This window comes from Nyctereutes procyonoides, unplaced genomic scaffold, assembly GCF_905146905.1.
Source record: "Nyctereutes procyonoides isolate TBG_1078 unplaced genomic scaffold, NYPRO_anot_genome, whole genome shotgun sequence".
In the NCBI taxonomy this organism is placed as follows: Eukaryota; Metazoa; Chordata; class Mammalia; order Carnivora; family Canidae; genus Nyctereutes; species Nyctereutes procyonoides.
Genome location: NW_026575126.1, coordinates 47,029,267 through 47,049,961, shown reverse-complemented (window position 1 = coordinate 47,049,961; position 20,695 = coordinate 47,029,267). Strand labels below are relative to the sequence as shown.

General features: G+C 52.2%; 1 protein-coding gene across 2 annotated transcripts in view; it reads right to left on the bottom strand.

Annotated features, from left to right (window-relative positions):
• The window catches only part of SNX29 (sorting nexin 29), a 530,502-nt gene that overhangs the window by 426,482 nt on the left and 83,325 nt on the right, over positions 1-20,695 (bottom strand). For both annotated transcript variants that reach the window (XM_055339302.1, XM_055339303.1), the window contains exons 9-11: positions 20,520-20,638; positions 14,369-14,444; positions 12,266-12,348 (exon numbers count right to left, since the gene is read on the bottom strand). In XM_055339302.1, coding sequence (XP_055195277.1) covers positions 12,266-12,348; positions 14,369-14,444; positions 20,520-20,638 — 278 coding nt within the window. The remainder of the gene's footprint in view (positions 1-12,265; positions 12,349-14,368; positions 14,445-20,519; positions 20,639-20,695) is intronic.

Sequence of the window (20,695 nt, the reverse complement as noted above, 5' to 3'; positions counted from 1 at the left end):
ACTCAGCACCCTCCCACCCCAAGGCCTGTGCACGGCTGTCCCCTCTGCTGGGAACTCTTCCTCCACAAAGCTCACAGCTCCCTTCCTCATGGCATCAGGCCTCTCCTCAAGAGGCCCCTCATCAGAAGGGCCTTCGCAGACAGCAGGCCACAGCAGCCCCTCCAGAGTAGCTGACTCTCCATCTGTGCTCGTGTTCTGCTTCATTTTCCTTCAGAAGACGGAGCATCCCCTGATACATTTATTTGTGTGTGTGGTCTCTGAAATTCTCCAACAAAATGTAAGTTCTGGGTTTCCTGCTATCCCCCTAGAGCAGTGGTTTTTACCTGAGGGGGGGTTGCCCACCCCACAGAACATCTGGCACCGTCTGGAGACATTTCTGACTGTCAGAACTGGAGAGGAGGTGCTTCTGGCATCGAGTGGGAGAGGCCAGGGATGTGGATAAATGCCCGACAGTGCACAGGACAGCCCCCATGGCAGAGAATGGGCCAACCCAAATGCTGATAGTGCAGAGGTTGAGGGAACCTGTCCCAGAGCTCAGGGCACTGCCTGGCATATAGTAGGGCCCCTGTATTTGTTGAATGAATGCCCAGCCAGAGGGACCCCTGTCAAGCACTCACTACCTGTGTGAGGGTCATCGAGCAGTTTCATCACCAGGACCCAGCTCTTGCTCATCAATAAGACAGGATGATAACACACAGGGCTGGCAGAGCTTCTGGGAAGACGGGGGGGGGGGGGGGGGGGGGGGCATGGAACACGCTTAGAGCAGAGCCTGGCGCCTAGAATACACTGAGTGCGTGCTTCCTCTTGCTGCATCCCTGCAGCCCAGACTTCATGTCCCTAAAGCACTCCAGGGTAACGGCTTTGTGTCCAGGAGTGTCCGCTCAGAACCCCTTGCAGAACCAGCCACGTACGAGGGTCTTCAGTCACAGGGAGGCACGGACACATCTAGGCATTCTGCTTTCTCCCTCGGGAAAGCCCAACTGGTAGGCATTCCCCAAATCAGAAGGGCATGGAACTTTGGCGCCATTCTCCCAAACCCCCGTGGAAGTGGGGGAACAAGAGGGCAGTTGGTGGCTGGCGGAACCCAGCTCCCTTCCCCAAGCCAGCAGGGCTCCACCTGTGCTGGACCTGGCTGAGGGAACCCAAAGGCAAGGGGAGACCCATGCAAGACAGGCTACATCTGGTTCCCGTGCCCTGAGGCCTCCTCATTTCCCCTAAGCTCTGAATTCTTGGCTAACTGAATTGGAAAACTCAGCAGGAGAGTGTGTCCATACCAGGAGGGAGAGAGCTCAAAACCCACCTGGGCCACGGCACTCCCCCCCACCCCACAACCGTGCCCCCCACAAACACCCAGCAGCACAGGGGAGGTACCGACTCAGGGGTCACCACTGCTGAGCTACAGCCTGCCACCTGATGCCCCCAGGGCTGCACCTGACCTCCCTGCTAGATTTGTGGCCCACTTCTGTAGCTGCTTCCCATTTCCCTGCTTCAGGGAGAACAGGAGATGTGCTTTTGGAGATGGATCAGGGAAAATGAAGGCCGGCTACCAGTGAAAGGAGTCATGGATTCCACACTCAGCCAGTCAGCTGACTCAGGCACCATTCCTTACGTGCTCTATTTTATCAGAGGTTGCTGGCAAATCTGTCAGGGAGAGATCATTGATCCCATTTTGCAGGAGAGAAAACAGAGCCTCAGGAGAGTCACCTACCCACAACCATATACCTAAAAACAGCCTGAATTCTAAGTCTCTTCTCAAGTGAGGTGCTCTGGGTGGGAGAGACGCCACCAGGTCTCTCACCGTCCATCTCTACGGGGAAGAAGTGCCCCCAACTTCCCACTCCGATCTCTCTGCCCCTCATGACTGCTCCCCGGAGGAATGGGAGCCCAGGAGGAGGAACTGTGCATGCCCAGCCCAACCCCTGTGGGTTCCCTCTCTTGGGGCCCACGGGCCGCTCACCCACCCATGGGGTACACTCAGGACCTGCCCCTGGGGGGACCTCACCTGACTAATGAACTCAGGGCTGACATTTTTTCATCTTTGCCAGCTCACAGCTTTAAAGCGATTTTCCAGGCAGCATTATTGATTACGAGACTGCTACTGTTTTAGAGGCACCACCTAAACTAAGCCCTAAAGATGAATAAGCGCTCTGCAGGCCACAAGGAGGGCGGAGGGGGGCACGGTTGGGGGCGGGAGAGGTGGTCCAAGCAGAAGAACCAGAAGGGACAATAAGCTGACGGTGCAGGGGCTGAGGCAGCCTAGAGCTGCTGAAAAGCAACCTGACAGCCTGTCAGAGGACGAACGCAGATCTCGTGCCAGCCCTGTCAGTCTGGCAGCTATTGTCCTTCCGGAGGCTGAACTCCACAAAGGTTTGGGTCTGGAGGCTGGGGGGCAGCTAAAGTGGCTGGGACGAGGGGGATAGGCAAACTCTTTACTGAGCTCCATGAGTATCTTCTGGGCTTTTTCCATGCAGACGTATTCACACAGAGAACACAAATTTTAATAGTTACCTTGAGAGTTAATACTTAAGATCCAGGAGAGGAGGGGGAAGAGGTGCAGGTAAAGGAAGAAACGCCAGAACCGAAACACAAGCACCTCTCCTCTTCACTGATCAGGCCCTCTCACAGGTGGCTGCTGCTCATCCCCTTTTAGGACGGGAGCCCCTGGGGCCTGGGGCATCCTCTGGACCTCACTGCTCCAGTGACCCACCACCTCCACGGGATGTCCGGCCCAGCCAGCTACCTCCACCCCGAATTCAAACCTGGTAATTGCCCCCTTGACACAACTCTACAAACTGAGCTGCCACAGCTCTTCTGATGGCACATGTCGAACAGAGCTGATATTTCAAGCAAGTCTGACGGGTGCTTCCCCCTGAGCAAGAAGTCTGCTCTGGATCAGCTCTGAATTACAACAAACTGTTACATAAGCCGCTGCAAGACCTAGCCAAGAGCCCACTAAAGAGCTCAAGACCAAAAATTATTCCTGGCTGGGGGATCAATGAGCACCCACCCCAGAATGTCTGTCAACAAATATGGAGACTGCGTTGTTAAGGGGGCCGGCAAGAACTCAACTGACCTGAGACTAGACGGATGAAATCCCCAAAGGGGGGGGGATCATATTTGGCTCAGAAGCACCAGGAATCCAGACAGGATCCTGAAACCCGGAGAGTTCACGGTAGTTCGTCCATAGTAGCCCATGGTTACGAAGGTCAAGGGAAAGCTTCCCAGGGGAGTGACCCCAGCCTAAAGCAGGAGGTCACCCTGAGAGACTCCTGGAAATGCCCTGGGGGACAGGCCAGCTAAAACACAGCCTTCCTGGGCTATGCACACACAGTGAGTCCCACAGGCTGGACCATCACTTCCTCTGGAAGAGCCCCTCCAGGCCCGCAGCATGTCTGGCAGCGTTCAGCAGGGCTCAGAGGTGGGGCTCCTGGGCTCCTCATTCAGGAGCCTTTTGCACACAGCTGCCCCTCCGTGGAGTGCCCCCCCTCCTCACCAAGGCTGCCCAACCCCCCCTACACCGGCCCCTCAGCCCCTTCCCCCCCTCTGTCTGCCTGGACAGCAGCCCCCAACCCTCAGCAGCAGCAAGGAAACAGCCATCTCTGTCAGGCAGCTGGAGGCCTCTCTAGTTCCATGTGGGGGGAAGCTGGACAGCCTGATCTCAAACTCCAGTTACAATTTCCTGCTCCGGGGCACCTGGGTAGCTCAGTGGTTGAGCATCTGCCTTTGTCTTAGAGCATGATCCCAGGGTCCTGGGGTCGAGTCCTGCAGCAGGCTCCCCACAAAGAGCCTGCTTCTCCCTCTGCCTGTGTCTCTGCCTCTCTCTGTGTGTCTCTCATGAATAAACAAATAAAATCTTTAAAGGGGACTCCTTCCAGGTCGGGGTAAGGAAAGAACATGAGGGCGTTCACTCAGTGCCCATAGGCAACAAAGAATACATCCACCCTGCATGACCCAACTGCCTTCCTTTGCCCCATGCAACCATTCTTCACTTATTTCTGGGTCTTCTCATCATGGTTACTTCCAAGAGATTCTGAACTTCCTGTGGGCAGGGACCACGTAACAAGAACTCACACATGCCAGATGTATTGGCATAAGCACTTTATGTTAAGTTCTTCAGTCCTCACAACAACACAGGGCGCTGCTACTCTTATAACCTACATTTTCAGGATGGGGAAACTGAGGCACAGAGTTCCTGAGTAGAACTGGATCTCCTTCACCTTTGACTCCCCGGCACCTAGAATAGCACCCAGCATGTGAGAGACGTTCAGTAAATGTCTGTGGACTGAATAAACAAATCAGTAAAGAATTGAAGCATGTCTGAATTCCATCTGGAACGTTCTAACTACCAAGACAATGACTGAAAGTCTAGTAGATAACACTCAGTGGGACATTTCCCCTTTATTTTTTTTAAAGATTGTATTTATTTATTTGAGGGAGAGGGAGAGAGAGCACGAGTGCAAGAGCAGGGGGAGGGAAAAGCAAACTCCCCACTGAGCAAGGAGCCCAATGCAGGGCTCCATCCCTGGACGCTGGGATCATGACCTGAGCAGAAAGCAGATGCCTAAACAACTAAGCCACCCAGGCTCCCCGAGAAGTTTCGCCTTTAAAGAAACTTGCCCAACTAGAGGACCTGTGTTGGCCATTATCAACTAGAGTCACTCCCTGGACTCAAGGGGGCAGGGGGCTCAGAGTAGAGGCAGTGCAGCGGCCTGCTGGCCCACCCTGCCCGCCAAGCAACCAGCCGGCCGTGGGACCTCGCCTCCTCCTCTGAACCATTACTAGAGCATCTTCAAGCTGCAGAACGTTTGGAACCGTGTTGCCAGGCAATGAGCCAGACCTCCTCACTAGTACTGAGACTCCCTTCCAATAACAGCTAGGACAAAAAAGGACCCGGTCAACAAGGCCTATTGACAACCAAGGATGTTTCTCTTGCCCTCTGCCCTGGCTCAATATCAAAAGTGAGGAGAAATCAAAAGGAAACAGTCATGGTGATTATCCGGGCTTACCTCTATTATCTATCACTCCTCACCCAACCCCTAACACCCCAAGAAAGGAAAAAGGTGGCAATGACTAGGACTGCAATGAAGAACAAACCTCCACGGATAATTAATTCCATCTTGTAGAAAGCGATGACAAAGCAGAAATATTTTCTAATTAGCTTTTATTCCACCTTTACCTCCTCAGAAAGCCATCAGCAACAATACAACCGCAGTTACACTCGTGGCAAATACGATGTTCTGTGCATGCTCAATGTTCCTCAACTAGAAAAGACCGTCGCTGCCACTGCCATCACCACCCCACCTCACAGTTAAAATAGGGCACAAGCGCTGGACATCAAAATTGAGCCCGCAACACCCCCCAGCTGCAGGAGGAAAGCTTGGGCGAGCAAGACAGCGAAAGGGCCGGAGCGCCACCTGGTGGCCGCAGGGCTGCCCTCCGCAGCCCGCAGGAAGAAAGGCTGAGCCGCCTGCCTGCAACTTGCCGCTCCCAAATGACCATATAGTCAAACAAAGATTTCAGTTCAGGAGTAGAAACTTTTTTTTTTTTTTTTTTTTTACTGAGGGAGTGAAGGAATGTACAGCCGACGTGAATACCAATAAGTATCAACTGAAGGAATTCTCAATGAGTTGAGCCCCAAGGAGCTACACATGCTGAATGCGAAAGTCTCTACAGCTATTAGATCCAGCTGTGATTTATGCTGGTACATGCCACAGGTGTTTATGCTTATGCATCTACAGCCCCCCTAAATCATCTTCACTGCAATGATGGGACGAAGCAGCTCCCAAAGACAGGCCCAAGAACAAAGGCTCTATGGGATGTATCATTTCGTTTGGGTTCATTTGAGGTTCCTGTTTCTCTGGAGTCTCATTCCCTGAGCATGCAAGTGGTTAAAAAACAAGAAAAAGGTCTAAAACAAACCACGGGTCCTGGAGAATAGTCCCAGTACCTCCCCCTCCCACTGTGGACTTTCTCATCCTCTGCACTACTGACATCTGCTGGATCATCCTCTGCTGTGGGGCGGTCCTGTGCACCATAGGGTGTTAGCAGTGTCCCAGGCCACTACCCCACAAATGCCACGGCATCCCCACCCCACTGTGCCACCCAAAATGTCTCCAGGTGTCACCCACTGACCTCTGGGGGCTGGAAGCACCCCTGTCCTGACTATCGCTTCCATTACCCCCCCAGGGGATTTCGAGAAGTCATTTCAGAAAGAACGGACATCCCTAAGACAATGGCGCCACCTGACACCTAAATACCAGGAGAGGACACAAAAGTGACTCATTGTCCTCGGTCTCGGCCTGGTCCACCCCCCCCCCCCCCCAGCCTTGCTGGGCAAGGACCGAACTCTGAGGAACTCAGAACAGCAGCGCTCAGCACTCAGCACATGTGGAAGCTTACAGGCACTCGCCAGGCTCCCATCCCGCGTGAGGCCCACTTCAGCACTCAGGCCTCCCGAGAGTGCGTTCATCTCTCAGAACGGCCCTGAGAAGCCAGCGTCAGTCTCTTCACTTCACACATGAGGAAAGAGAGTTTGGGGGTGGGGGGGAAGAGAAGGAAGAGAAGAAAGGGAAATCTCCCCAGGAAGCACTGGGGCTGGGCAGAACCCCAGGATGGTGGCTCCAGGTGGCCGGCATCCCCCTAGCCCCCAGCGCTCTTGCAGCACTTAGCGTGCTCCAGCATTAAGGGTGTCAGTGCCCAGTACTCAGGACATTGAGTGGGGGCCGCTGGAAGCTTGAAACAGTGAGGACACCCTCGTCAACGCAGGAGGTCCCACCCAGGGAAGGCCTTCAGGACCCTGAGCAAGCAAGGGCCATCAGGGACCCCCGGCTCCTGACGATGCTTCAGGTAGCAGACACGCTGCACAACTGCCATTTGCAAGAGCAAGTGAGAAGGGTCGCATGATTCCGGCTTGAGACCCCCCCTACCGGCTTCCCACTGCCCTAGGGATAAAATCCGACTGAGAGGGATGCCTGGGTGGCTCAGAGGTTAAGTGTCTGCCTTTGGCCCAGGGCCTGATCCTGGAGTCCTGAGATCAAGTCCCACGTCGGGCTCCCTGCATGGAGCCTGCTTCTCTCTCTGCCTATGTCTCTGCGCCTCTCTCTGTCTTTCATGAATAAATAAATAAAATATTTTTAAAAATAAAATAAATAAAATAAAATAAAATAAAATAAAATCCGACTGAGAGCACCCTCGGCTCAGCTCGCCCCTCTGCCCAGCCCCACTGCCACCATCACCACCCACCACCAAAACTACACAGTCCCCCTCACCCTGAAGGCCTCAGCTCCGCAGCTTCCTGAGCCCAACTGCATTCAATAGCACCACCTAAAGCAGCCCCCCTGTGCTCACCCTCCTAGCACTTGAGACACACGGGAAGTTCATGAGTCTGTTCATGTCATGGCCTTCTGTCCTCCCCTCTGTCCTGGCAAGTCCTCAGGGCGGCCTTTGCCTTCTGGCTCCCTGATATACAGGCTAATAAGCAGGAGCACAGGGAGGTGGGGGTCCTGCCGGCCTGTCCCCTTGGCCTCCTCCCCAAGCCACGCGGCCAGTGCCAGGAGCGGCAAATAGCACTCTGGGCCCCCATCCCCACTTCAGCTCCACATCAGGCAGAAGGGCCAATGGGAGGACCAGAGACCCCAAAACAAAGAAAGGATCTACACAAACAACGCGTGCAGTGGGGCAGGGGTCACAAATGTCAGACAAAGGCCTGGAGGGGGGCTGCCCCTCCAGGGAACGCATGGCCACCAGCCTCTAAGGGCCAGTTCTCCAGCTCTGAAAGTGGCAGATGCATTAAAATGTCAGCAATTACGGTCGGTCGTTGGAGGGGGAAAGAAACTAGCAGCTATCCCCCCGCTGGTAACATGTTCACTCCAAACACAAAATGGCTACTGATTACAAGCCCACGAACACGGGACTCACCTTTGGCCCACCCGCCCCATAGTCCAAGAATTTACCACAAAGAAACACACAGCAGACAAAAATAATTTACTCCAAGCCTGGCACTTCTCGGTTTGTTTTTTTTACAATGAGTGAAGAGACTCCGTGCAAAAGCAAAAATCACAAACAAACCAACCTGGCTGGTGTGCCCTCCTCCCCTGGCTCAAATAATCTAAATTGGAATATTACACAATCATTCAGCGGCATGACCTGGAAGATGTAGAGAGGAAAATGCTAGAAAATAATGCTAAGAAAGCAGAATGCAAATAAGCAGATTGGTCATAGCTGCTATTTACTGACACTCAGCTCTGACCCACATACTCTTCTAGGCAAATGATGGGTGTTTGTGGCATCCCTGTGTTTGGATATGGAAACAGGCCTTGAGAGGTTCAAGACCACCCAGGGCAGGGGGACCTGGGGAACAAGGCAGCCTGGCCTCAGGGCGAGCCCTCCTGGGTGGGACAACACATCACCCACCAAAACAACAGGTGGACTGCTGTCATCCGGCCCTGCACACCCCAAACACAAACACTCACCTGCCGGAAAGGGAAGTGCCTGGGGGCAGAAGTAGGAGTGTTCTGATGTGCTCCAACCGTCTTTACCACTTCGCTAAATAATTAATTCTTGCTAACAGGCTCTGTGGGTTCTTAAGTACCAAAGGGCCTCTTAGGAAAAGCAGGAATGTGGGCCTGGCCACATGGTCCTCTCTTGGGCACCTCATAACAAGAATATACACCCAAAAAGTCCAGGATAAAACCCTTTGCCACTTCAGAGGCATCCAGAAGGGGAAGGCTGCTTGGCAGGGACTTGTCAGTCATCCCCAATCACTGAGGATGAAATGCACCACTGTGCCGAGGCAGCCACTGATATCCATGATTACATGAAGCCAGGGAAGCCACTTGGCAGGATGTGAGAGAATGTTCCCTGCATCACAGAGAAGAGTTGGGGCTCCTCTGCCAGGCTCCTCAGGGTCTTGAGAGTCAAGCATCTCCTGAGTAGAATCCCCTGTGCTTCACGGGCTGGAATGGAATTCTTAATCTGGACAGCTCTCAGGACACTATTCTTGGGACTCCCTGGGACTGAATGAGTCCTCCCCACCCCAGCCAAAATTCCTATGTGAAGCCCTAACCTCCAGTGGGACCGTATTTGGAGGTAGGACCTTTAAGAAGGTAATTAAGGTTAAATGAGGTCCTACAGGTGGGACCCTAAGTCAGTAGGGCTGGGGTCCTTATAAGCAGAGGAAGAGACACCAGGAATGCAGAGGCAGCCAGAAAAGGCCATCTGCAAGCTAAGGGCAGCGGCCTCACCAGGGACCAACACTGCGGTCACCGGACCCCCAGCCTCCTAAACTGCAAAAAAGAGATCTGCTGTTTGGGCCACTCAGCCTGTGGTACTTTGTCAAGGCCACCCCAGCTGATGCCCCAGGCACCCAGACAGGCTCGCTCTTCTTATTTTTCTCAGTTGTCACAGTGGCACAGGCAGGATGAGGGGGACACATATCAAAACCACCTTCAACCCAAAATTTCTAAAGAATCCTGAGCTCTCATCCAGAACATATACAAGCGTGTGTGTCCAGAAGGCTCACTGAAATTTGCAGCCACTTCAGCAAACAGGGAGCCACCACCCTCTGCCCCAAAAGCACAGCATCACGCCCCAACACACAAAGGACATCGATATAAAGTATCAAGAGTCAGGATCCCTGAGTGGCTCAGCTGCTGAGCGTCTGCCTTCAGCTCAGGGTGTGATCATGGAGTCCTGGGATGGGGTCCCACATCGGGCTCCTTCCACGGAGAGCCTGCTTCTCCCTCTGCCTGTGTCTCTGCCTCTCTCTCTTTCTCTCTCTGTGCCTCTCATGGATAAATTAAAAAAATCTTTTAAAAAAATTAAAAAATAAAGTATCAAGAGTCAAGCTGTGGGTGTGATGACACATCTGCTCAGAGATTCAAGTTATGCCGTGCATAGGTCCCTACTTGCCAAAGATACCAAATAAGAAAACTAGGTTGACATTTTTGGAAGATCGTATAAGACAAGAAAAAGAACCAAAATCTCAGCCATCGGCATGATAACAGATGACCGTGGTGTCAATGCACAAGTAGGGCCAGCTGCTTCCTCTGGCAGAAAGTGGCCCGGGGAGACCCACAGAGGTGCCAACAAAGCAGACTGTGGTCACCTGTCAGGAAGAGACCTCACCCCAGGAAGCAGGGAACTGCCTGGAAGCATAACGCCGGGTACCCGCTGGGGCGCACGAAGATGCCTGTGCTCTGACAAGTGGCAAGGCCTGGTGTTCATGCCCACAATCTCGAGGTTGCTGTTCTTTCCAAGACAAACATAAGGCAGGCACCAGTGTTCTCTGAGACACACCTCAGAGCCGGAATAAAGCCTCAGCCCTCTATACAAGATGTAACCCACGCGGAGAGAGAGCTTTGCAGATGCAGAAAGACAAGGAGTAAAGGAGCAGAGACTCAGACAAGAGGCCGTCTGTCCCTTCTCACCCCCTCTGGTTTCTTCCAGGACAAAGACATCCCCACCACCCTCCTGCTGCTGCTCACTCACTGGCCTCTCCTCACAACAATGGGAAGGGGTCCCAGACAGAAGCTGGGCCAGGCAGTGACATCCAGGCCGACTTAACATCGGTTCCTTTCCAGTGTCTTTATTTTCAGTTACCTGCTATTTCAGGCAACTAACAGCGGTTCTCCACTCACTGTACTCATGCAAAGCTCCCTTCTTAAGTAAAGGCATTTAGGTTTTCTTAAGTGCACCAGTTTAAAAAGAAAAAAATTACAGGGTAAGTACTGGTACGGCAGTAAATAAATAACTGAGCTTTGAGAGCCAGCGACTTCAGGGTTCTCCTGGCCTGTGAGCCCCATGTACAGACCTACAGGTATCCACTTGGCTGACTCCATGTAAGGAGCACCATAATGAACTGCACACTTTCATTACACAGAGTAAGACTGGTCCTTCCCACAGTGCCTCCCTTACAGAGTCTGCCCATTTCCTCCTTCATCCCCGACTCAGGAGAATGCCAGCTGTCTCCCAAACTCTGTTTTTCCTCCCCTATCAATGAACACCCTAATAGGGCAGTGGGGTCACTGCCTCCCTAGCAGCCAGCAGAGGCTGTGGGACGGATGTTGGCAGGGCCAATGGGTTACTGAGTGTGCCTTCTAGGACAGGGCCTTAGAGCTGCGGCAGGAGTCACCTGTTTAGTACCACGGACCCACTCTACAGCCTGGTGAAGTCCCTGGGCCTCTTCTCAGAAACATAGTTTAAGATACATAGGACACACAAGACTACAAAGGAAACTGAATATATTGAAAGTGAATTCTCAAAATGTAAAAAAAAGAAAAAGTGACCTAATGCCTAAAATTCTTTAATATTACATTAAAAGCTGTTTTCCAGCAGAAACAACATTCTGAGATTTTTCTCATGTTGGGGTTCTCGAGAGTGCCTGTGGACTTCCATCAGTGACAAAGTCACCCATTTTGCTGACACTGCTGTGGTTTCTAGGGTTTGCTGCTACTTTCATAATTGAGGGAAATGTAAATTTCAGGCAGAGAAACCAGTTGCAGAGAAAAAAGTTGTAATATCTTACCCTCTGCAAGTTCAGACTCTGAATCCTACCTATGGAAATGGAAAACATCTCTCCTTTACTCCCTCCCCCTTCTGCTGCCTGGGAGGAGAATGGGATGGCTTGAGCTAGAACAGCCGTTTTGGGTCATGAGGCAAAATGGAAGGAGTCCCAGTCTCTGAAGAACATGGAGCCACATACCAGCCTCAGCCTGTCTGCTCTGGAAAAAGAGATGAACTTCTACCTCTGAAGGTACAGTTAGTTTATTCTTTATTATATAAAGCCACATGAACCTAATCTTGTTATATCTCTAATACTTTTTCTCAGTAGAAAGGTCAGAAACTATCTGAACCTAATCTTCAACAACCTTCATTCTCCGAGAGAGACACTCTTCCTTGCTTCCAAAAATGATTCCTCCAAGGGCTAAAGGAAATCCAACTAGCACAGTTCCTCTGTAGCTGACGACCTTACAGGAGGCAAATCCCTAAACCTTGAACAACAGAAGTTTCCCTCTAACTCAGTGCTGTTCCATCTCTGCAGCGTGTCCTTTACAGCGTGCACACGTCCAAGCACCACGTTATTCACCACAGCTCAGGAAGCTTAGAACCGCACACACACTTCAATTCCGTGACCAGGTACACACATGCCTGGTTTTACCCCACATTTTGTGAAGTCCACAGTGCAACAGCAAGCACAAAGCCACTCCACTGATATGCAGCCCCAAAAGTCACCAGTATGGGTGGAGGACATGCAGAAAGTACTTACTAACTGTCATCGACTCTGGCACGGAGGCAGAAGGTAACAGGCTGCTCAGAGGGCTTCCCTGGCCGGGAGGACTGGCTTCCACACTGGGAGAAGGCAGACAGAAGGAAGTTAGACTCGGCCACTGGAAATACACAACCTCATCATTCAAAAAACTAGCAGGTGCTGAGTGTACTCAGGTGTACCCACCAGAAGCCGGGGAGGCAGCCCTTCGAAATCACAGGCAACCCTCATCATATGCAGATTGCAGATTCCCTATTCACAAATTTGCCTTCTCACTGAGGTTATTTGTGTCCTCGAAATCAATACCTAGTATTTTTCTAACACAATCAGCAAACATGGCACCCAGGGTGGCTCAGTGGTTGAGAATCTGCCTTTGGCTCAGGTCGTGATCCTGGAGTCCTGGGATCAAGTCCCTGCATCGGGCTCCCCGAAGGGAGCCTGCTTCTCCTTCTGCCTGTGTCTCTGCCTCTCTCTGTGTGTTTCTCATGAACAAATAAAACCCTTAAAAAAAATAAAATTAAATAAATAAATAAATAAAATAATAAAAATAAATGAAATAAAAAGTAAAATAAATAAAATAAAATAAAGCATAAAGGGCTCTGCATCCTGGATGGAGCTGGTGACACCAATCCTCCCTGACAGTGTACTCCCTGTACAGGGACCTAGAGGTGGTGTCACCATCAGGCAGCAAGGTCCTATAGACTCAGGGAGAGAGCATAACATCAACCATACTTTGAGGTAAAAAGTGACTCCCATCCTGGAGCTAAGGTTGAAAATGCAGATGGGATCTATCCCCACTCACTGAAGTTTGCACCAAATTAAAAACATGAAGACAGAAGAAAACAACTGGAAAAGCACCGAAGATCCTGGCAGTCCCGAGAGACTTCAGTGTCCATTCTAGCTCTGTCACCCAACATGCAATGACTTTGAGCAACTCAGCTTCCCTTTGAGATACTCTCACTTGAAAATCAGAAAACAATACGGGGCTTACTGCCATATGCCAGACTAAGCACATCTCAAATAGAGGAGAACTAAGTGGCTCCAACAGTATCTAATATTAAAATCGTGCGTTAAATGTCCACAATAGCCAAACTGTGGAAGGAGCCTCGGTGTCCATGGAAAGATGAATGGATGAAGAAGATGTGGTCTATGTATACAATGGAATATTCCTCAGCCATTAGAAACGACCAATACCCACCATTTGCTTCGATGTGGATGGAACTGGAGGGTATTATGCTGAGTGAAGTAAGTCAATCGGAGAAGGACAAACATTATATGTTCTCATTCATTTGGGGAATATAAATAATAGTGAAAGGGAATAGAAGGGAAGGGAGAAGAAGTATGTGGGAAATATCAGAAAGGGAGACAAAACATAAAGACTCCTAACTCTGGGAAACGAACTAGGGGTGGTGGAAGGGGAGGAGGGTGGGGAGTGGGGGTGAATGGGTGACAGGCACTGAGGAGGACACTTGACGGGATGAGCACTGGGTGTTATTCTGTATGTTGACAAATTGAACACCAATAAAAAATAAATTTATTATTAAAAAAATAAAATAAAATAAAATAAAATAAAATCATGCGTTAGGGCAGCCCGGGGGGCTCAGCGGTTTAGCACCACCTTCAGCCCAGGGTGTGATCCTGGGGTCCCAGGATCAAGTCCCACGTTGGGCTCCCTGCATGGAGCCTGCTTCTCCCTCTGCCTGTGTCTCTGCCTCTATCTGCCTCTCTGCCTCTCTGCCTCTCTCTCTCTCTCTCTCTCTCTTTCTCTCTCTCTCCCATGAATAAATAAATTTTTTTAAAAAATTGTGCATTACTGTGACTAAAAAAATCAGGCATAAACTAGAGGCAGCACCCAGGTATGACCCCCACCCCATAAAAGTAAAGGTGGTATGCAAATGAAGTTTGATAAACACTGTCTCTCATGCTCTGACATCCTTGGCAACTTCACATTATATGATGCAAGCTACACCTGAACATTAGTGTAAACTAAGGCCTTGACCTTGAATCTTGAAAGGTGTGCTCCTACCTTTAAAAGAGAATAAAAAGCACAGTTGTGAACAGGACAACTCAATCTCAAAAGCAATTTGGCGTCCGAATTCTAACCTGTACCGGGGGCTGGGCTCCGGGAGAATGTGGTCCTCTGGTCCTGTCCCGTTCTCCAGGCTTCCGAGGGGGGCATCTGTGCACAGAGAGCAGTTGCAGAGAGAAAGTCAGCTGTCTGTTTTCATTTCATTTTCTCCATGAGGCAAGGACACAGTGCAGACACCAGCTCTGCTAAATCAGTCCACATACAGATGTTTCCTCACCTGCTCACCGGATTTTAATCTGCTACTTGTTTCATTCTTTGGGCCATAATCTCAGATTTGGGACCAATCACTGATGGGAGGCCCCATCCTCCCACTTAACCTTTTTGACCTTGAGCCACCTGGAATTATGCATGAAGTCCACATTCAGAGCCAGCCTCAGGATCAGGGAATACTAATCAGCTGTTAGATAAAAACGCTCTCGCTGCAGGGGCTTCTGACAGACACAAGGGGGCAGCACAGCCTAATCACTGACAGCGCCTGCCTGCATCAAAACCAAGTGCCCTGCTGCTTTCTAGAAAGCCACCTCCCTGCTCAGAGAAGGGGGGTGTGGGAAAGGCATTCGGAAGAAGTGAGGCCACAGATAATCTCCAGAGGCACTGAAGATTTTCATAAATGTATTAGCTGCTGTTCGAGTCGCTTTCCAGAAAAAAGTGCCAATGCATGGCCCTCAGGCTGGCCGGGGACACAAAGACTGGGACCAGCCATGGTGGCACGTGCCCTTTGGAGAAACTCCTGGCTTTGCTCACTGCAGAGCCAGGCCCAGATGGAGGATGGGGCACACAGGTGGAAGGGAACACCCCTCACTGCCCTCAGCCCCACGGCCGCCCCCCTGTCATTCCGTTTCTGCCTGACTCTCATCCTGCTTGAGGCTCCCCAGCTCTTATGGCGTTGTACTCGGGATCCTAATGAGAAAATTATTTTTCACTGTTTCTTCCACCCTGCTGTCCCCATTAAGCTGTTCCACTCACTTCTGGAATTTTTTAAGAAGTTCGAAGGGGAAACAGCAAATGTCTACCCCTCAGCTTCCCTCCCTACCTGTGGTTCATTTAAGGTTGCAGGCTTGGCCTCCAATTTTACATCAGCGAGTCACCTAGCATCTTTGCGACATGGTGTCCTCAACTATGAAAGGTATAACACCGGTGACTACCATATGGGCATTTTAATAACACCAACCGTATGTATGATCAAACTCCTATTTTAATACACGTCTGCTTTGGTGAGAATAGTCACTGAGTGGCTGCTAGTGCCTACCACAGCTCCAACTATCACCTTCATCATTGCCCCCACCCCAGGCATTGTCTTTTTCTCTGATGCTTTTGTGAAGGTGTCTCTGGATTGCAGCTCAGAGGTCTCTGTCCCCCTCGGCAAACCCAACAAGGTGCCAGCTACAGCTCCCCCTTCATGAAGAGGACAGCTCCAGAGTACGCACCTCTGGCTGGGACCTCAAGCCTGAATCCTTGTCCCACAGGGCTCACTGTCTGCCTGAAAGCTCTACTGGAATACCCTGCAGGGCCCACCACCTGACCATGACCATGCAAACCAGCCTCTTCTGCCGCCCTCTCCGCTGGACCACGGCCTCTCAGAGTGTGGCACCCCTGCCCCCATCATGGCACTTAAGGGTACCCCAGACCTGCCGGTTCCACTTCATTCCTGACCATTCCTCGTCCACTGCCACCATAGTGCTAAGGCTCCATGCCTTCTCCTGCAGGGGGTCCCCACAGTTCTGTTTCACCCCTGCTAACCCAACTCATGGCTGTTGGATTCCTCTCCCTGAAGCGAAAAGAGGGACTCTGACATGCACCACGGAAATCCACGGCAGGAGCAATGGCCAGCACGGCCTACCAGCATTCCAGATACCATGCCTCCTCAGCCCAGGTGATCTGTGATCTCCCCCAGTAACCTACCACCTCGAGCAGTGATGCTGCAGGGGGTCTGACACTCCGGGGTGCAGAGCTACCTCTCAGTCTGTGCCACTCGTCCACAAGGCACCCTGTGAGGTTCACTACTATTAGTTTAATTTTATAGATGTGGAGACGGCCAGGGAGGATTTCAGGGACCTGTCCCAGACTGCCAGCACATGAGAGTCTGAACCTCACTCTGCCCAGGGGCAGAGCTGAGCCCTTACCCACTTCATGATCTCTCTGCACAGCTGATCTGAGGTACATACCCCTCCCTCTACAGGTCCTTGGACTCCCTGCCCCATTCCTTTGTCTACACTCTGTCCCCACCTGGATATCATTTTTCCAACTGCCAGGTGTCCACTCCCTTTGGCATGCCCCATCCCCACGTGCCTGGTCCACCCACTCACTCTTCACCCACTCTGCAAAGGATTCCTGAGCCCCCCACTGTGGGCCTGACTCTAGCCAGGGCCAGAGTCATACTGGAACCAGACAGACATGGGCCTGTCCTCACAGACCTCAAAGACCAGCAGGGGGAGAGGATTATACAAACACATGGTTACAAGCTGAGGTCAGGGTGCTGGGGACGTAAGAGGTGTATGGCAGTGTGAACATGAGGCCTGGCCCGCCTAGAGAGGGGGCAGAGGAGCCCTTTATAAGCCAGCACCACGTGGGCTGCCCCCTGTCCCCCCCCAAGGATGCACACAGGGTGCAGGAGGCAGGAGGAGAAAACCTGGAAGTGGAAGCAGGCTGGTGTGCCCAGGGGCATGGAGCTAAGGAGAAATGGGAGAAGATCAGGCTGTGCAGTGAGCTGGGGCCTGGGGGGTACAAGGCGGCCACAGTGAGGATTCTGGATTTTATCCTCAGTGCGCACTGAAAGGGTTTGGAGGAGAATGATGCAACCTGACTTATGTTCTAAGAAATCACTCCGGTTGCTAAAAGAAGAATGGGCAGGGTGGAGGTAGGGGTAGCAGAGAGAGCTGTTGGTGTCCCTTGTCCCCTCCTTATATGCAAAACTGCAGGGGGGAGGGGTCACCTCTGGATCTCCCTGGAGCCTAGCATGGTGCTGGCACAGAACAGGACCACCCAGTGGTTGCATAAAGAAAACCATGAGCCCTGAGTGGCACACGACCCCCATGAGTGGGGGTGGAGACCACACACAATACAGGCTGGGGGGGTGGGGCACCACAGTATCCTGACTCTCCAAAAGTAACTACCCCCTGGGAGTCCAGCTCCCAGGCCAACCGTCTCAGATCGGAGCAGCACTGCAAAAGAGCCTCTTCAACCTCAACCAGCAACCCCAAAGACCCACTGGTAGGACAAGATGTTGAATATTCTACCCAATGGGGAAATGAAAGTTCGAGGACCCAAGGTCTGAAATGAACAAACAAGCCCTCAGAAACTGACTGAATTTACTACAACGCAACACTAAACCCAGGACCCTCGGTGAGGAGGCGAGCAGTAATGTTCCACGTGTGCAGTGGGTAGAAAAAAGGGTTTTTGTTCACCTCCATTGAGTATTCATAGTTGAAACAAACTTCGGGGGTTCTCTCTCCTTTGCAGCTTCAAAGAGATGTTGGTAAACGTGCTTTGCTCGGTTGCAGGTAATAGATGTGCCCAGAGGAATGACTGTATCTAATCCTCCCTCCAGGTCTTGTGGGACCCTGGCTGGTATCTTCCTTCTCTGAGCCTCTAATTCCAGAAATGCAGCTCCAAAGCACGGCCCCCTAATCCACAAGGCCTCCTTGTCCAAGAATCAGAGGATAATACTTCTGTGTTCAGAGTCCCCTTCTCTGCCTTCCTCTCCCTCCCCAGATTTAGCTACCGAAAACATTCATCCTTCTTCACCATGTGCCTCCCCACCTCTTCCTCTAAATGCCCCCAAGGGCACTAGAGGCACTAGAGGCAGCAACACTTTCAAAGATGATGAGAAGATCTCTTAAGGGTAGAGTCCTCTGTGTGCAAAGCTGTCATTAAAGACACAAAATAGCTCCCAGTCACGATGAGAAGGAATAAGTTAACTTTCCTTTGTAGGAAGATGTCAATTTGAAGGGACACTGGTCAGAAATGAGCAAAAGAAAAGGAGCTGGGAGAGACATGCTGACATCGTGCACCCAGACCCACCCAAGGAAAGGCCTCTCTGGCAGGCAGGCCAGACCCAGCACCTCTGGACCAAGTGCCACCCAAGGGAATGGGCATCGGCCCAGGAGAGACTTGAAGCAGCCTGGCATTCCCATCAGGTAGCAGATTCCCCCAGTTCTGATTCTAGTATCTTCTGCAGCCCGAGCATAATTTGTCTTCCTATGCAACTCCTACCCACAGTGACTTTGCCCCTGAGGCTGTCACAAGCTTCCAGGACGCCTGGCAGCTTCGTTACTAGAGTAAATTAAAAAGTTGGCAGCCCAGCTCATACACAGCATCTCTGATGAGGATAATCACGATAAGCTGGAGCTCGGGGTCCACTAAAGGGACCAGATGAAGCCTCTGGGTCAGGAAGGCTGGCAGGTAAGCAGGGGGACCCTGGGAAAGCTGCCAGGGGGATGCCTTCCCACCAGGATTCTGGAGGCCAGCCAGAAGCCTCTCCCTGGAGACACTGCAGGAAAGCCCAGAGGGAGGAAGAGCGGGGAGTTCTCTAAGACTAAACCCCAACATGAACGGCAGGCGGCAGTGCCCTCAGTCCCAGGCCCAGATGGGTGAGAGGAACCCAGCTGAAAAAGGAAGGAAACAAAACAGAGCACCAAGGGCACCTGACAGCCCAGCGACCATTACAACCCAACACAAAGGCCCCCTTGGTGGGGAGGGAGACAAGGTGAGTAGGACACTGGCTCATCAGGGGGATACCATATGGTCCCAGATAGGTGTCAGGACCACCTGCTCTCTGCAAGCTGAGAGCTTCTGGCTGAGGACAAAAGGGGAGGGAGTGAGAGAGGGCAAAGACTCTCAAAGGAAAGAGGAGAAGGGCAGCCCCCACAGGGAAGTGTGGGGCACAGAATGGGGGAGACACAGGAGCACCCTCCATTCCAACCACCAGCTCCCGGCCCACACACATCCCACACCAGGCGCCCCGCCACGCCACTGCTGCGGTGCCACAGCAGGCTTTCACGAGGCCTTAGCTGGGGCCTGGCACCTTGCCCCACGTTCACATGGGGAGCCTTCACTACAAATCTGAGAGAAAGGTAGGGTAACAGTGACCAGCCTTTCCTCACGGGCTGTGGTGGAGAGGGATGTACTCATCGGATGGGCCACCTTACGGTCCTGGGCTCACTCCAGGATGAGGGCTGGCTGCTGTTACCACCGTTGGCTGCACCTTCCAGAGAGGAGACCCGCTGGTAGACTGAGTCACCCACCACACACACTCAGCAGCCCCAGATCCCTGCTGCTCAGAGGGGAACCCACCCTGCCTGTGCGGCTCCTGGGGCTGGGCCATCTGATCCCCACCCCAGACGGCTGCCAGCTGGCGTCCCACCCGCCCCTGCGTGCCAGCTACTTTGGGTGGGTTTCTGTGCCTGCCAGTGACAAGGAACAACAGTCTATCATCTGGTTCAGACTGCAGGCAGCTTCCTGAGCAGTTGGTGGGCCTCTGTTATGGTTTCTTAAATTTGGCCTTGGAAGGGTGAGAAGGTGCCTGTGGGGAGGTCAGGGGGGCACTAGGGCCTCACTCACCCAGTGGTGCTGTGGGGCAGTGACGGCCACCTGGCACTGCACTGAGCTGCTCCCTGCACAAGGGGCCCCTCCTCCCCCTCCCACCATTCCCCCAGGACCTGCTTTAGCTCAAGAAAACAGTAACAAACCACAGGAGAGCACAGTCAACCAAATGGAAGGAGTCAGGATCACTTATCTTCTCCCTGTACAGGCAGGTCTGAAGCAAGCTGCTCTCTGACCCCCACGTGCTTTGCTGCAAAGGGTGCTGGAGACTTTAGAGCTAAGTGTTCTCTAACTTTCTCCCTCAAAAGCAAAATTAAGGGTCACCATTTGTGGTCAGTTTGTACATGACCAAGTTCCCAAAAAATCATTAGTAAGGAAAAAAAAAAAAAACAGGCTTCAGGGCTCCTTCTTGACTTGTCAGCTGCTCTGGCCCAACACAGCCGCTCCGGTTAGGAACAACTCAAACACTCCGGTTCAGCAAGAAGAGAAGCCAAACCCTTATTCCCTTCCAGTCTCCCGCTCTGAGCCCCATGCCTCTTTGCTCCCTCCTGCCTACAGAGAACCCAGCTGGTTCTGCAGCCAAAGCACAGGAGTGGAGGGAAGGAGGAGTCAGGAAACACCCACCTGCAGGGCTGTAGGAGCCCACTCCGCTGACCGGAAAGAGGACTTCGGCATCACCGTGCAGCACCTGCAGAGGAGCCCAGCTGTGCATCTGGGAGAGGTGGGTGTTCCCATCCAGCGGCCTAAGGTGAGAGAATACAGCTGCGTGACAGACCGAAGAGCCTCTGAGGGCTCAGACC